At 46.1% G+C, this 16960-nt stretch overlaps 1 protein-coding gene across 1 annotated transcript in view; it reads right to left on the reverse strand.

Annotated features, from left to right (window-relative positions):
- HADH (hydroxyacyl-CoA dehydrogenase) overlaps positions 1–16960 on the reverse strand; it is a 53120-nt gene that overhangs the window by 16532 nt on the left and 19628 nt on the right. The window contains exons 2-3 of the mRNA XM_075543942.1: positions 2408–2536; positions 313–470 (exon numbers count right to left, since the gene is read on the reverse strand). Coding sequence (XP_075400057.1) covers positions 313–470; positions 2408–2536 — 287 coding nt within the window. The remainder of the gene's footprint in view (positions 1–312; positions 471–2407; positions 2537–16960) is intronic.

The raw sequence follows: 16960 nt of genomic DNA on the forward strand, positions 1-16960 counted from the left end.
CCCTCAGAGGCTCACCGCAGACACCTACAGACAAGCCACGGCTCCCTCTTGTGGGACCAGGCCCTGAGCTCATGCCTCCATTTTGCTGCAGGCAAGTCCACTCTCATTTAGGGACATGGACCATGTTGGGGCAGTCCATGTCTCAAGGAGCAAATTAGGAGTGAGAGGGCGGAGGGGAAAGACCGGTAAACAAAAACCCAGAAAGAGAAGTGACTGGGTGGCAGAAGGTCCCCCTGGCCAAGGCAGGGATGGAGAAAAGCCCAAGCCCTGGGAGTTTCTCGAAACGCAAGGACCCCGCCAAGGGGCACGTACTCAGCAGCGAACTTGTCCAGCCTGGCGAAGAGCTCGTTCTTCACCTTCAGGTTCTCCACGATGGCCTCCACCACCAGGTCTGTGCTATGGACCACAGACGCAGCATCCGTGCTGGTCGAGATGCTGTTCAGCGTCTTCCCAACAAACTCTTCGGCAGCCTGCAGCAGGGGCGGAGGAAGAGGAGAGCAGTCACTGGCCTCTTCTGAAAGCCATGCTGGCACAGGGATGGGGAGAGACCAACATATACCCAGACACCCTACAATCGTGGGAAAGAAAACCCTCTGCCTTTCTGCTTAGGGGCAATGACATCTCAATGTACCGCAGCAATGTCTGACAGGAAACCATCCATCCCAACGGCTGGCTACCGCACTGCCCTGTCAGGACCACCTTTAAGCCTTAGTCAGCTCTGCTCTGATTACTGAATGACCTACCTGTTTGTTCAGAGCACCTACACTGGCCCACCAACATCTGTTCTCAGAGTTTCTATGAAGTCTATAATGTGTCCTCCTACAACAGGGCAAAGCTTCAGCTCCGCACCTCCATCTGTTGTAAAGTGGTGCTGACCAGGGTAATAAAGCCAAACTTCAGTGATCCAGCAAACAGTAATTGCCCATCAAGGACGAGCAGCTGGTGTTTCAAAATCAAGGCAGACATGGCCTCTGCGCTCAAAGTGCCCACAGCCCGTCGTTTCCTCTCGTGATGCCAGGCTTCCCAAACAGATCTTGCTCAAGGCATGAGCAGATGCCATGCCTCTCTCACCTGTCAGCTTACTTCAAGATGCCAGGGGGTCAAAAGATGTATAATCCACAAAGACATCCAAAGTCAACACTACACAAGAGATGTTCAAGAGAAACATAACGTGTCTATCGTGTTATATTTTCTATTCGCTACCCTTGGGAGCCCTGGCGGTGTACGGGTTATGAGGTGGGCTATCATCCTAAGGTCAGCAGCTGCTCCGAGGGAGAAAGAGTGGGCATTCTACTGCTGTCGGGAGTGACAGTCTCAGACACTCACAGGGACAGTTCTACCCTGCCCTGGAAGGTCCCTAGGACGCGGACTAGACGGTGGCAGTGAGTTTAAGTTCTGATTAGCTGCATTTTAAAAAGCCAAAAGGAAAGATCAAGTTGATCTAGCTACCTCAATATATAGGATACTAATGTTTCAACATATAATCCGCATAGAAATTGAGATAGTTCATTTTGGAGGGGACCAAGTCTTTGAAATTTGGTGTCTACTTTATATATACAGCACATCTCAATTCAGACTAGCCACAGCCAAAGTGATCCAATAACCATGGGGTCAGCACAGAGCGCTAGATAAATACAATCTTGCTAAGTGGGCATGTTGAAACAGACAGATACTTCACCTCATTGAACAATGCCCCTGGTACAGGTGGCAATCCCCAGTACTTCTTATTAATTACGAAGTTAAAGTGCTGTAGACAATCGAATGAGAGGACTCAGCACGCCAGAGTTCCCAACCTTGTGAGTGTTCCGGAGAAAAGACAATGATTCAGCCTGTGATTTCTTCTCTCCAAAAGAAACGATCTAAGCTCCTGCCATGTAGTGCTGACTCACAGCAACCCCACAGGACAGGGCAGAACTGCCCAGATTTGTTTCTGACACTGTAAACCTGTATGGGAGTAGAAAGCCTCTTTTTCCTTCCAATGGGCTGCTGCAGGTCCGGTGATTTCAAACTACTGACTTCCTGGTTAGTAGCCCAACGTGTTACACACTATGGTCTAGACAAACAAAAGCCTTTGTGTAAATAGGATGTTTATTATTAATCATGTTCTAGTTTGCAAATACAAAAATCTTTTTATTTCTCCCTTTTCCATCATACTGAAAACCTGGCATTCCATCTCAAGTTCTCATTGGGCAACAGGAGTTAAACATTCTCCTCAACCTCAAACTGTGCCCAGCCATAGTTAACTCTTTTCCTCATTTTCTAAGAAGCCCCCGAAGAATGTCTAACGATTGCTATCGCAGTGCTCTGTGGCTTTAGGAAAATGAGTTTTATGCCAACAAGACTAGAATGTCTTTGTGCATGTGTGCAGCAGAAGGCTGGCCCGAAGGGCATCAGGAACAGAATTTACCTTTGGGTTGTCTGCAAACTTCTTCTTGGCCACTTTCTTAAGGCTTTCCTCAATCCCCTTTTTGGATTTTGCCAGGATGTCCTCTGACTGGTCTACCAGCACTACTGTGTGGCCAGTTGCTGCAGCAACCTAGAATAAAAAGAACAAATCTTATAAAATATGTCTTAAAAAAAAGAAAGAAAGAAACCGTATGGGAGTTTCACAATCCACACTATGGTAGTCAGGTTTCTGCTCACTTGGCTAGATTAGATTCTCAGTGACTTGGCAGTTGAGGCCCGGTAAACCCCGCCATGTGACCTAAACAAAATGTCATCAACTCCACAAGAGCATCTACTATGAGCAGGCAAGCAGCTGTGGAAGGGCTGGGGTGCAGTGCAACCCCCTTAATCAGGCCACAGCCTTGATGCAATTGAACGGAAGTCTCCAGGGTGTGTAACCCAATTCCTGTACAACTGGGGACTGTGGGGAAGCTTGTTTGGTTTTTGCTGGGTCTGGATCCCGCACCTGGCTTGTAAACCTCTGGTTCTTTGGACTTGTCATGTGACTAGCTAGCCTGACTTTGGGTTCACTCACCTCTCCAGTCACCAGCCTGACTTTGGAGTCATCCACCTCTGCAGCCTGTAAGGGTCCTGGCTCACCTTGGGTTCATCTGCCCCAGAAGCTATTTGAGTCAGAAGTTTCCAGCTTAACATCTGACCCCTGGTCTTGAGACTACACTGGACGTGCCCACTTCTGTAATGGTATGAGCCATTTTCTTGATATAAATCTTTCCCCTGCCTGCTTACTTTCTGTGTCATTTTCTAGACATAAATCTTTGTCTCTGTATAACACTGTCCATCTTATATAGCTGTGTGTATGTACACACACACAAACACACACACAATCATTCTGCTTTTAATTCTCCAGAGAACCCAGCCTAACAGATATGTGAACTCTACCCACTATCCCATCCCAAGCTGAGGAGTGAACTTAATAATAACCAACATTATCAATTGAAAACTGAACCTTTATGTAAATTAAAAGAGCTCGACAAGAAATGTCCATTGGAAGTGGAGAAGCGTCTGAAGTACCACACTGGGAGGCAAGCCCCGGCAGTCCTGCTCTAGAGCCCACACTCTGGGCCCTTCCCTGCACTGCCCCACAGGAGCCAAGCACGTGTCACCATGGAAACTCAGGAATGACACCCCCAGTTCCTCTGCCACACCAGCCATGGATGAAATGCTCTGCAGCCCGTGCATAGAGCCCCTCCCCGTCTCCCACTGTCCTCCTTCCCTTAGAGCCGGCCCACCATGCCGCCTCACCACAGTCCCCCATCAGCAGCAGGGAGACCACAAACCGTCAACGCATCATGCTAGAAAGACTCCTGACATCAAGGGCTACTTTGTGAGAAGGCTCTCGTGAAAGTCAAGTACGCGGCACTCAGCCAACTTAGAGGAGAGGAAGAGCAGTTCCTCTCCCTTCAGCCCAAGGGCTCTGGCTGAGGGAGGAATCCTGGGGGGTAGGGGATGTTTAATAAAGCTGCCCGGGCTTGACAAGTAAGTCCCTACCTCATCCCAGTCTGCCAGTCACTCACTCTCTGCGAACCGATGCCAACTCATGGCGACCAAATGGGTGAGGGTAGAACTGGGGCCCCTGTGAGTTTCCTCTGTTTAGGGGAGTAGAAAGTCCTTTCTTCTGAGGAGCAGCTGGTGGTGTTAAACCACCACCTTGCAGTTCGTAAGCAGCCCATAACCACCACTCTGCCACCAGAAATCGATGCCTCATGATTACCAATACGGGTGACTTTATGGGCAAAAACCAAAGTCACTGCCATCACGTGGATTTTGATTCAGAGTAGATCTGCCCTTTATGGGAGCAGACTTGGATCCTTCCTGCGAGGCAGGCAGATTAAGAGAAGCAGACTAGGGGGACTCCAGGTGGCCAGAATAGGGAGGGGGGTGAGTCGGGGGTGAGGAGAGGTGCACAGGTGGGTCTGAAAAGGTAGGGCATGAGAAGGGAGGCAGAAGCAGGAGGAGAGGAGGAATTTTCTCTAGCAAAGAGGACTTGGATAGGGGAACAGGAAACACAGAGAAAGGCACAGAAGCGCAGAGAAAAGAAGGCCTGGATGTACAGAAGGAACCTCGGACCACCCTTGGTCCTTGGGCAGAAATTACTTAGATTGGTTAAAAATACTGAAATCAAAAGTCACTCGTGTGGGCCACTTAGACCTGTTATCCAAATTGTACTGGGGCCACTTGACTAAGTAAAATAAGATGAGGTGCTTTGGACAAATGTCTGGAATCACCCCCAGTTTAGTGAGGGTGGCTAGGAGGCACCCTAATTGTGTCCAGGGGTCAATTCTCCCATCTCAGCCTCACTTATCCATTTCAGTAACACATCGCAAAGGCCTAAAAGCCACGAGAGAGCACCTCCTTACAAGCAACCTCATTACTCCTACCCACTCTCCCGGCAACACTCGCCTTACCAGTAAAGAAACCAATGGGTACTTTCGCTTCCAGGACCTGCGCCTCAGTAACGAAGCTGTTATCCCCATACACTCTTTTGTCCCACATTCCCCCCTCCACTACCCATTTTTCTGTCCTCCATTTAAAAGGTGCCTTTTTCACCATCCCCCTTGACCCAGTTTGTCAGCATTTGTTTCCCTTTACCTGCAGCCCCTCTTAAGACAGTTCTAAGGCAAATATAGCTCAACTCCTTAAGTTCTTAGCTGCTTTTGTTATCATTTTATTGGGGGCTAGTACAACTCTTATCACAATCCATACATACATCCATGTGTCAAGCACATTTGTACATTTATTGCTATCATCATTCTCAAAACATTTGCTTTCTACTTGAGCCCTTGGGACCAGCTCCTTTACCCTCTCCCTCCCCATGACCCCTCCCTCATGAACCCTTGATAATTTATAAATTATTATTATTTTGTCATATCTTATACTGTACGACATCTCCCTTCACCTACTTTTCTATTGTCCATCCCCCAAGGAGGAGGTTATATGTAGATCCCTGTAATATGTTCCCCATTTCCACTCCACCCTCCTGGTATTGCCTCTCTCACCACTGATCCTGAAGGGATCATCTGCCCTGGATTCCCTGTGTTTCCAGTTCCTATCTGTACCGCTGTACATCCTCTGATCTAGCGGGATTTGTAAGGTAGAATTGGGATCAAGATAGTGTGGAGGGGAAGCATTTAGGAACTAGAGGAAAGTTGTCTGTTTCATTGCTGTTACACTGCACCCTGACTGGCTCTTCTCCTCCCTGCAACCCTTCTATGAGGGGATGTCCAGTTGCCTACAGATGGGTCTTGGGTCTCACTCTGCACTCACCCTCATTCACAGTGATTTGATTTTTTGTACTTTGATGCCTGATACCTGATCCCTTCAACACCCTGTGATCACACAGGCCGGTGTGCTATGTGCATGTATTTATAGGTTTAGTAATAAAGTAGCAGATGGACATTGGGTCTCCACTCAAGTCTCCCTCAATATAAGAATACTTTGTTCTATTAAACTGGCATTCCATCATGCTCACCTTCCTGACACGATTGCTGAAGACAAAGTGGGTGCATAAGCAAATGTGGTAAAGAAAGCTGATGGTTCCCGGCTACCAAAAGATATAGCATCTGGGGTCTTAAAGTGGCTATCTAGCTCAGAAGCAACAAAGCCCACATGGAAGAAGTTCTTAGCTTCTAAAGATTACAAAGTCTCTCCCTCCAAGGCACAATTATCTCCTTAGCTGTTATCTACTCAGGCCTGTGCCTCACCCCCACCACTCAGGGTTTAACTTTGAATAGATGCCAGGTCATGAAGGACCTCCAACCATGACTGAAAGTATCGGCTGAGAAAATACTTTCCTTTCTTGACTTTGTGGGTTTGTTTGTTTGTTTTCAGGCATTGGATCCCCAATTTCCCCCTTAAGCCATTGTACTGTGCAGTAAAGGTGACTCCCAGTGGACCTTTAGACTCCCCTCAGGTGGTCACAGTGGCCTTTTAAAAACTCCAGGAAACGCTGTTATAATCCCCACCACTCTGTTTACCAAACCCTGATAAACCCGTTGCTGACAGTTAAAAGTAAGACAATTTTCACATTCTATAATTGCTTAGTTTAGAAGGAGACAGTAAGTTTCAGAAGGTCAGAATAAGTTGCAAATCATCAGAAACTTATTATAGAATGCCAGGCTGTGCCAGAATGTGAGAGAAACTTGAAAGTATATGGAAAGCTGTTTGCCAAGAAGTTGATGAGAAAGGAGAGATGAATGTGTTCATTGTAAGAGAGGGATGACAGTGTGGGAAATGTGAAGGACATCAAGCTGGTAGTTCCCCGGTCACACAGGGAGTCCACAGAGCAGACACGGTCTCCCACAGCCTAACTAATTCAAAACAGCCTCACCCCTCTCCCATCCTCTTGTCACTGCCCAATGTCCAGCCACAGTTAGTCTGTTACTCCACAAATCAGAATGTAGATGGCTTTTCTCTGCATGGAATTTTCAGATATAATATAACCGTTAATACTCAGATTTTCTCCAACCCCGGACAATTCTTTTGGTGCAATGGAACTTAAATTAAATGTGTAGGATTTTCCACAGCAGAACCTTGTTTTCCAGTTACTGTAGTTCCTCAGCTCACCCTGTAAGGTTAGTGTGAATTAGCACAGTTAATCCCCACCCATAGGTCCAAAAGAGCAGCATTCCTAAGAGTGCTGTTATTATGATAATGAATCAGGACTAGTAGAACAAAGCACAGAGACCCTCACCAAATTGGCTGAAGATCTTCAAAACTGCTGGGGAGACAATCCCTTGCTACTCTCTTAATTCCAAAATTCCCTCCTAACCTGGATCCTTCCTTTCATTCAGCCACTAGCGGTATGTGTTTCTTGTCACTAATAACCCGTTTTTGTTTGTTTGCTTGTTTTCAAATTGCTCCAGATTCTAGAACAGAATAAGGGACATAAACAACTTAACTGTCAATCAGCTTCTTTTACACCCCCTGCAGACTATGGAGCCTGACCCAGCACACTCTGGCCTTGAATCCTACATCGCCCACTTACAGCAGAAAGCAGTTAGATACACTAACATCGCTCCAAGTGTCATCAAAAAGGCTGGGATGTTGGGTCAGGTACTCGTTGGAAGACATTAGGAAAAGCCTGCCTGCCCCTATAGGACCAAGGCAGATAGTTCCAGGGAGCCACGGAGCAATGAGCCATATACCTCAGAGCCAAAGGAATGATCAAAGCACCACCCTGCCTTGGAAGTTTTATGGAAGGAGACCCACTAGAGCCGGCCCCCCCCCTGCAGCTGCAAATCCTCTCCCCTCCTTCTTTATTGAACCACCTTCAGTTTCTATCTGCTCCCTTTATTGCTTCACCCTCCTCCCCTCCTGACCAGCTTAAAACCCAATCTCCACACAGATAAGCGCAACTTCTCGGGTTCCCAGGCCTTGGAGTTCGCCTGGGAATTCAGGGCTCCAGTCTCTTTCTCTCCCTCTCTGCTCCCCCTGTCCTCCCAGGCAGCTAGATTCTCTGACTCCTTCCTGGAGTCTGTGAATCCCCCCAAGAAGCGCAGAATAAACTTCCACATTTCTTTCTCTCTCACCTGGCCTCGGTTTATCTTTGCAGAGAACTTAATAGGTTCAGACTGCTGATCTTACACTTAGCTCAGTGGATAATCCACTTAGCTCAGTGGATATACCACCAAGCAGGATGCAATGATAAACCAATTCATGCCGTAGGCAAGAGGACACAGGCGACTTAGTACAAATAAAAATAACTGAAGAGGCCAGCACAAAGCTCAGATCCTGGAAGGGGGGCATGTCTGAGAAGCCCTCCATAGAACCCCTGCTGAACCCATATGGTACTGGCAGTGCAAAGGCCAGGGGCTGGTTGACTAAACTGAATGAAGAGACTCAATAAAAAAGAGAGTGACTGGTGACAGAGCAAAAAAATAGTCCTATCCCACCATTGAGAGGTAAGAAATTTGAAGCCAAGCAACTAAAACAAAGAGGAAACTGAGGGAAAAAACAGAATGTGCATCTCATGGCCCAAAGCAAAGAGTTCACGCCCCAAAGGGATGCATGCCTAGGGACACATTTTGCCAACAGTAAGATGGGCTTTGAATGGCAACCACCCTCCTCTAGTGGAGCCCCCTCCCTACCTCCCCTCCAGGACAGAACACAAAAACCTCAGATTGCAGTCAGCACCAGGGCCCACTTGGGAACCAACAGAAAAGGAAGCCCTGCCAGTAAAGGCAGGCCTGGCAACTGGGCAGGACAACTGCAGAAAGGACCGAGGCCAGCAGCAAGGGGCCCCCGCCAGCAGAAACCCTCCATGATTTCAGGCAGCAGTAACCGGAGACAGAGTACCCACCAATCCAGGTCAGCGTGTCTCCAAAATGTCAACACAGAAGTTCATCAAAGCCAGACAACTCAAAACACCTGACACAGAGTTAAGCCTTCAATACACTCAAAGTAAAAAAGCAGGGGCCAACTTAGAAACTGCAGAAACGAGCATAGCAGGCCTAGACTGTTTTTCTTAGAAAGGCCAACTGTCAGAGCTTGGCCCTTGGTTGGAATCTGTACATTTGGATTTTGGAAGTGCCACCAACACTCCCAATTATAGTGCAGAAAGGGGTTGTGCAAACACCATGCTTTCTGGCAAACACCTTCTGGAGTCTGGGTGTCGACATGAGCAGCGCCCAGTAAGAAATGCAAGCAGAGTCCCTAGAAAGGCTTCTCAGCAGACAATGCTCCACATGTGTTGCCACAACTCTTTATAGGGGGAATTAAACGTGGCCTATAGGGTGGCATAGTGGGTTATGAGTTAGGCTACTAAACGCAAGGTTAACAGTTCGAGTTCACCGGCCACTCTATGGGAGATGAGGCTTTCTGCCCTGGCCACTATTTACAGCCTCGGCAACTCACAGGGGAAGTTCAGCTCTGTGAAGTACGGTTGCTATGAGTCAGCATTGACTGGACAGCAGCGCTTTTTTTCTTTTCTTTTTTCAAATAAGGTGGCTTCTGATACCAAGGGCTCAAGTAGAAAGCAAATGTTTTGAGAACGATGAAGGCAACAAATGTAAAAATGTGCTTGATACAATGGATGAATGTATGGATTATGGTAAGAGTTGTACAAGCCCCCAATAAAATTATAAAAACAAAATAAAACCAAAAATAAGGTGGCTAATGAGCCCTGGTCATGCTATGGGTAAAACATGGACACAAAGTAGATGGTTCAAACCACTGCCTGCTCTGCAGGAGAAAGATGAGGCTATCTGGTTCCATACACCGTGCCTTTACACAGGTGGATGGCTATGTGACTCCACTGGGGAGGGCTCCTGAAAGCTTGGGCCAGGCTCCACTAAACTTGGCTCACCTGCTTGTTCTTCCATTCATTTTGCTCTGTCCACTTTTGCTGTAATAAGTCCTAACTGTGAGTGTGACTGTATGCCGCCTGCAGTGAGTTCTCCTAACAATCACCAAACATGCGGAGTAGTCCAAGGGATGTCCAGCACAGAAACCAAAATCAAGCTCAAACCCTTACTGGAGCTGGTGATGAAACCGACTAGCTTTGAGGTGGGCGCCCCAGGGGAGCAATGGCCCACAGGCAGCACCCCTTGGAGGACAGGGTAATTTTTACTCTGCTCTTTTTCCTCTAGACCTCTATCTTTTTTTTATGTTAATCATTTTATTAGGGGCTCATACAACTCTTATCACAATACATACATACATCAATTGTGTAAAGCACATTTGTACATTAATTGCCCTCATCATTCTCAAAACATTTGCTTTCTACTTGAGCCCTTGGTATCAGCTTCTCATGGTTCCCCTCCCTCCCCGCTTCCCTTTCCCTCATGAACCCTTGATAATTTATAAATTTTTGTTTTGTCATATCTTACACTGCCCGACATCTCCCTTCACTCACTTTTCTGTTGTAGATTCTTGTAATCGGTTCCCCCTTTCCACCCCACTCTCCACCCTCCCGGTATTGCCTCTCTCACCAATGATCCAGAAGGTATCACCCACCCTGGATTCCCTGTGTTTCCAGCTCCTGTCTATACCAGTGTACATCCATCTGGTCTAGCTGGATTTGTAATGTAGAATTGGGAATCATGATAGTTGGGGTGGGGGTTGGGGAGGAAGCATTTGAGAATTAGAGGAAAGGTGTATGTTTCATTGTTGCTACACTGCACCTTGACTGGCTCCTCTCCGCCCTGCTACCCATTCTGTAAGAGGATATCCAATTGCCTACAGATGGGCTTTGGGTCTCCACTCTGCACTCACCCGCTCATTCACTATGGTAAGGTTTTTTGTTCTTTGATGCCTGATACCTGATCCCTTCGAAACCGCCTGATCGCACAGGCTGGTGAGCTTCTTCCGTGTGGGCTTTGTTGCTTCTGAGCTAGATGGCCACGTGTCTACCTTCAAGCTTTTAAGACCCCAGACACTATATCTTTTGATAGCCGGGCACCATCAGCTTTCTTCACCACATTTGCTTAAGCACCCACTTTGTCTTCAGTGATTGTGTCGGGAAGGTGAGCATCATGGAATGCCATTTAATAGAACAAAGTATTCTTGCATTGAGGGAGTACTTAAGTGGAGGCCCAATGTTCATCTGCTACCTTAATACTAAAGCTATACATATATGCACATAGATCTATTTTCACATCCTCATATATGAATATATTTACATATGTACATGCCTTTATTTAGACCTCTATATATGCTTTACCTCCTAGCTCTTTCCTCTATTTCCTTTGACTTCCCTCTTGTCCCACTATCATGTTCAGCCTTCATTAGGGTTTCAGTAATTCTCAGTTACATTGCCCTTGGTCACGCCCTACCAGGCCCTCCTACACCCTCCTCACCACCAGTTTAGATCACTTGTTGTTCCCTTGTCCCTGGGTTTGTTAACACCACTACCTTTTCCCCCACCTCCCCCTCTCCCATGCCCCCCAGGAAGTATTGTTCCTGTTGTTTTCTCCTCCAGATTGTTCATCCAGTCTATCTTACTTAGAAAGATCTGCACAGATAATAACATACACAAAAACAACATAGAGCAAAACCAAGCAACGAAACAACAACAAAAACAAAACTACAACAAGAAAGAAAAGTTTGTAGTTAGTTCAAGGACTGTTTGTTGGCGCTTAGGAGTGTTTTCTAGTCGAGCCTGTTGGGGCGCCAAGCCCTGGCCCCAAAGTCTATTTTTGGTATTCCCTGGGGAGTTCGTTGCCCTGTTCCCCTTGGTGGTCTGTTCCTCACCCTTAGTATTTTGTCTCATTGTGGTAGGATCAGATGGGGCGGAATTCCCACACTGTGTGTCTAGTGTTGTACCCTACAGGGCTATAGGTTACTGAGGGATGTTGTGTCTCATAGTGGGGCCGGCCATGTGGTTTTCTCTTTGGATTGGCTGCTCTGAGTGGGAATATCGTCCTCAAGGCTTGGTGGGCCAGGATGTGCTCTACTCTCTTCCTCCCCCTCATTTGCTCCCATGTGCTCTAATCAGACATGTCCATCCCCAGAGCTGCAGATTCAGCGCTGTCCTCTGAAATAAATTCTTCTGGGGGGAGGGGCAGGTATCCACATAGTTGGGATTGGGGCCAGCCCCTCAGACCTCTCCACTGGTTCCCTACTCCATTCCGGCATGTTGCATTCAGACCTTGGAGCACTGGGTTGAAGTCTGTGGACCTGTATCTTTCAGTAAATAAGCTCACCAGAATTTATCCCCATTCCACTCTTCCCTGCACTCTACTTCTAGTAGGTATTAACCAGTCTTCTGCTTGTCAGGAAGTTAGGAAAATTCCAGTACATATGAAGAATTTATGACAAAACTGAAGGTCAGATCTCACAGAATATATTTAACAACAACAACAAAATACACACACACACAAACACGTGCACACACACACCATACACTTTCTGCCTAAATGTTAACTCTCCACTCCTGTTTAAAGTACCCTCCCAGCACCATAGTTGAAGACAAAATGGGTGCACAAGCAAATGTGGTGAAGAAAGCTGATGGTGGCCAACTATCAAAAGATATAGCATCTGGGGTCTTAAAGGCTTGAAGATAAATAAGCAGCCATCTAGCAGAGAAACAACAAGTCCACATGGAAGACACACACCAGCCTGTGCAAACATATTGTTGAGAATGAGGGGGTCGGAGCAGACCCAAAACCCATCTGTAGACAACGGGACATCCCCTGACAGAAGAGTCACAAGGAAGGGATGAGTCAACCAGGGTGCAATATAGCACTGAAGAAACACACAATATTCCTCTGGTTCCTTGAGGTTTCCTCACCCCCACTGTCATGACCCTGGACCTGATCAAATCTACAGGTACAGACAAGAGCTTACGACACAAGGAATCCAGGTCACATAAACTCCTTAGGTACAGAAATGGCAGTAGTGATACCAGGAGGTTAGGAGGAAGGTAAGGAAAGGAGGGTAGGAAGGGGGAATCAATCGCAATGATCAATACATAACCCCCTCACCCTCACCCCCACACACCAGGATGAACAACAGAAACTGTGGGGAGAGACAGCGATCATCCTAAGATATGAAAATAATAATTTATCAAGGAGGTCAGGAGGGTGAGGGGGGGAGAAAGAGGAGCTGATACCAAGGGTTCAAATAGAAAAGTTTATGAAATAATGATGGCGACGTATGTACAAATATGCTTGATATGATTGAAGTGTGGGTTGTTATCAGAGCTGTAAGAGCCCCCAATAAAATGATCTTTAAAAAATAAAGAAGTAAAGTCCTCTGGTTCTTTCCCATGCCCAGGAGGAGGCCCCTGGGCCAGCTCAGTCACCCACCGCCTGCCTTAACACTGAGGCAGACAAGGGTCAAAGCAACTCTAGGTTCTCTGGACCACCTTCCAGCAGAACAACGTGCGTGTGCAAAATGACCGTGGCAAAGAGGCCAAGTGAGGAGATGTTCATTTTTTCATTACAACCAGACGACACAAGAAGTACACGGAAGGGCCAACTTAATTGAGAGTTTTGAAACGCCCATCTCCTTTCCCAGGGTGCCCTGGGGGTTGGGAAGAACCAGCAGGAACCCTGGCTCCACTGTTCTCTCTACTTCAGTCAGTCAGCTGATCAGAGCAGTTTCGACAACTCTGGAGTCTGGTTCAGAAGTCAAGTGCTTGAACTTGCATTTCTTGTCTAATGAGAGGCACCAATGGTATTTTCTGACTGGTTACCTGTGGCGGCTTTCAAATATACATAGGTATGTATGTATAGTTTAAAAACACTTCAACTTCAGATTTTCAGCACACAAGGAAAGCTTAAGGGAAATGGAAAGTCCTATTTGGGTGTGGATATTCCACATGCATGCAGATTAAAAGAGCAAACGGCCTCCCTGCCTAACCTCCATGAGGATGAAGGAAACAGGGGAGCAGAGAAATGTCACCTCCCCTTAAAACAGTTCTTCCTGGAGCAGCTCAGTGGTGCGGCTCATGGTTTATCACATAGCAACACACAGGCTACTGATCAACATCGACTGGTTTCAAGTTAGAGCAGCAGGGTCATTTTACCCACCTTCCGAGAATAACAACTCAAATTCCTTGTAACCATTTTCTGCAGACAGACTGCAGAGACACAAGGACAGCAACTTTCAACTTAAAAAAAAAAAAAAAAAAAGGAGGGCAGAAGCCATGTCCTAATTCATTTTGCAAATCTTACTCCTGTCCCCAGAATAGCCATTCGGTACTTCGTGAACAGCTGAATAATGGATGGATGAACAATGGAATGAAGGAACACCTGGTAACTATTAGACACTTAGTATAATGCCCACAGGATCTCTGTGCAATGGTTGGATTCTATTCGCCCACTCCATAGGGCTGGTACTGGTGTGTCTCAACAGGTCACAGAACCTGAGAAAGCCTCAAGATGCAGACATCCTGTCCCTTGCCCCATGCAATCCACACCAGACCACAAAGCTACACGATTCTCATGCCAGGCTGGCTTTTTTAAAATTTCAGGTCATACCTCTATATTTGATGTACTATATACAGATTGTGCAGAATAACTGAAGAGATACAAATTAGTCCAGACCTGAAAAGATTTTACTGGAGTACAGAATCATCTTCATAAATACTTATAAAATCCTTTTGAAGATATAGGCAAGGACTATCCAGGTTCCTGAGACAATTTTCGAGGTGATTCAAGGTACAAAATTAACACCACTGTGTAGATACATATTCTAGACTGTGCCTTTTATAAAGTTCATTAAAGATTTGGCATCACAATATTATTATAAAACTAAATGTACTGAATTTGCCTCCTAGCCGGAAAACCACAGGACCTATAAACATATAATTACTCCAAAATATGGAGAATACAAATACAAGCGCTTTATTTTTAAAAGCAAATACAAAAGGTAGGTTTTTAAATGCTTCCATTTTAGATAATTCATTTGGAACTTATACAAGTTTGCTCCCCAAAGTGAATGCATCACTAGTCTCTAGTAAAGAAACTGAATGCTAAAAATGTACAAGGTTTTCAGTAATTCAAATTTCACTATAGAAAACCTAAAGAGACCAGTAATATCCAGTAGCTTCAAAAGCTAAGCCAAACTTTTTATGTAAATAACATTATCAATGTTTGTCCAGGCCTGTTTAATATATATATTATCTTAAATATATATTAAATATATATACATAGGAAAAAACATTTGCTCTATAATTTCCTATGAAATAACAAGTAAGGAGTAGATGTAAGAGACGTAGATGGGGAAAGAGAATCCAAAATGTCTTTCTCTTCAGTAACTTTCACTTCAGAATCGTCAAAAACAACCACTTCCCCTCATATTCTTTGTGTGTGTGTGTGTGTGTGTGGAAAAATTCCATTCTCTTTTAATTCCATTAAAAAAATAATTCTATTGGGGGCTCATACAATTCTTATCACTATCCATACATACATCCATTTGTTGCCATCATCATTCTCAAAACATCTGCCTTCCACTTGAGCCCATAATATCAGCTGCTCGTTTTCTGCCTCCCTCCCCACTCCCCCCTACCTCACGAACCCTTCATAATTCATAAATTATTATTTTGTCATATGGTACACTGTGCGATGTCTCCTTCCGCTCTCTTCTCTGCTATCCATCCCCCAGGGAGGAGGCCATACATAGATTCTTGTAATCGGTTCCCCCTTTCTACCCCACATTCCCTCCACCCTCCAGGCATCGCCACTCTCACCACTGGTCCTGGAGGAGTCATCTGCCCTGGATTCCCTGTGTTTCCAGTTCCTATCTGTACCAATGTACATCCTCTGGTCTAGCCAGATTTGTAAGGTAGAATTGGGATCATGATAGTGGGGGACCCCTCATATTCTTTTAAGCTTTGTACTACATATGAAATTTTATTCTTAAATCCACTAATGTTAATGCCTGTTTGGTCACTGGATTCCTTGTTGCTATCAGATTCATGGGTCCCATTAGTATTATTAGTCTCAGAATTTCTACTTTCAGCAAATGCTGTACCAACCAGCCCTGAGGTGAGATCAACCAGCACAGTGAGTACAGATGAAAAGCTACTTCATACATAATTTACGGATTGAGGGACAGGCACTTGGATGGGGGGCAGACCAAGGCCAAGGATGCATACATCATCCCAACACAAAGGGGGGGGGCACTAATCCACCCACAGGGAGGGTACTGTTTATGTCCCCACAGGAAAGGGAGTGAGAATGCAGACCAAGCCTTGAGGGCAACTTAACCCCAGGCAGCAAACTATTAACAGAGGACTGGGGGGGGGGGAGGCCCCAATCTGATATGCTAACCCCCTCCCTACAGAGGAGAACACTGAAGCCTCAGGCTGGGGAGAGGGGCTGGCCTGTCCTGCCCACATGGGAGCAAACTAGAAGGAAAGAGAGGAAGAGACTAGACCCCATTCTGGCACACCAAGCCTTGAGTATGACATTCCTGAATGGAGCGGCTAAGGCACAGAAAAGACGGTAAGGCCAACAACAGCTCAAGACATGATGTCCCCTCGCTGGAGCATAGCGCTACAGAGGACAACACTGGGGACACGGCATGGGGAGGGAGTCTGGTCTGACACACATCCCCACCCCCACTGGGGTGAACCAAGAAGGGAACATAACAGACCAACAATGTCACAAAGCCCCTGAGGAATCCTGAAAATAAGCTCCAGACTGGGAGGGGCAGTACCCAGAGCCCCCACCAGACTGGTGGGAAGATGGTCATAAAGGTCAGCGAACAGACCTGAAATTATGTATAGGGTATTTTTGTTTGTATTTTGTCTTCATTGTTTTGTTTTTTCTATGTTTATAAGACAGACAAAAGAAGGAGAAAACAATGTTGGTCTTGGGGGTGGGGTAGAGAGGAGAAAGGAAGCGGTGAGCGAATAGTCATGGACAGGGGAACAACTAGGGATCTAACATAAACAGCAAGGGGGTATAGCAACGGTTATCTGAGAGGCAAATGAGGAGTGAGTGTGATAGTAGGGCAGGAGAAAGGTAAAAGGAAATAGAGGAAGCAAAATTATTTATAGAGGTATAAATATAAACATATACATGTGCAAATATATTAATACATGAAA

The sequence above is a fragment of the Tenrec ecaudatus genome, chromosome 3 (genome assembly GCF_050624435.1).
Source record: "Tenrec ecaudatus isolate mTenEca1 chromosome 3, mTenEca1.hap1, whole genome shotgun sequence".
Taxonomy (NCBI): Eukaryota; Metazoa; Chordata; class Mammalia; order Afrosoricida; family Tenrecidae; genus Tenrec; species Tenrec ecaudatus.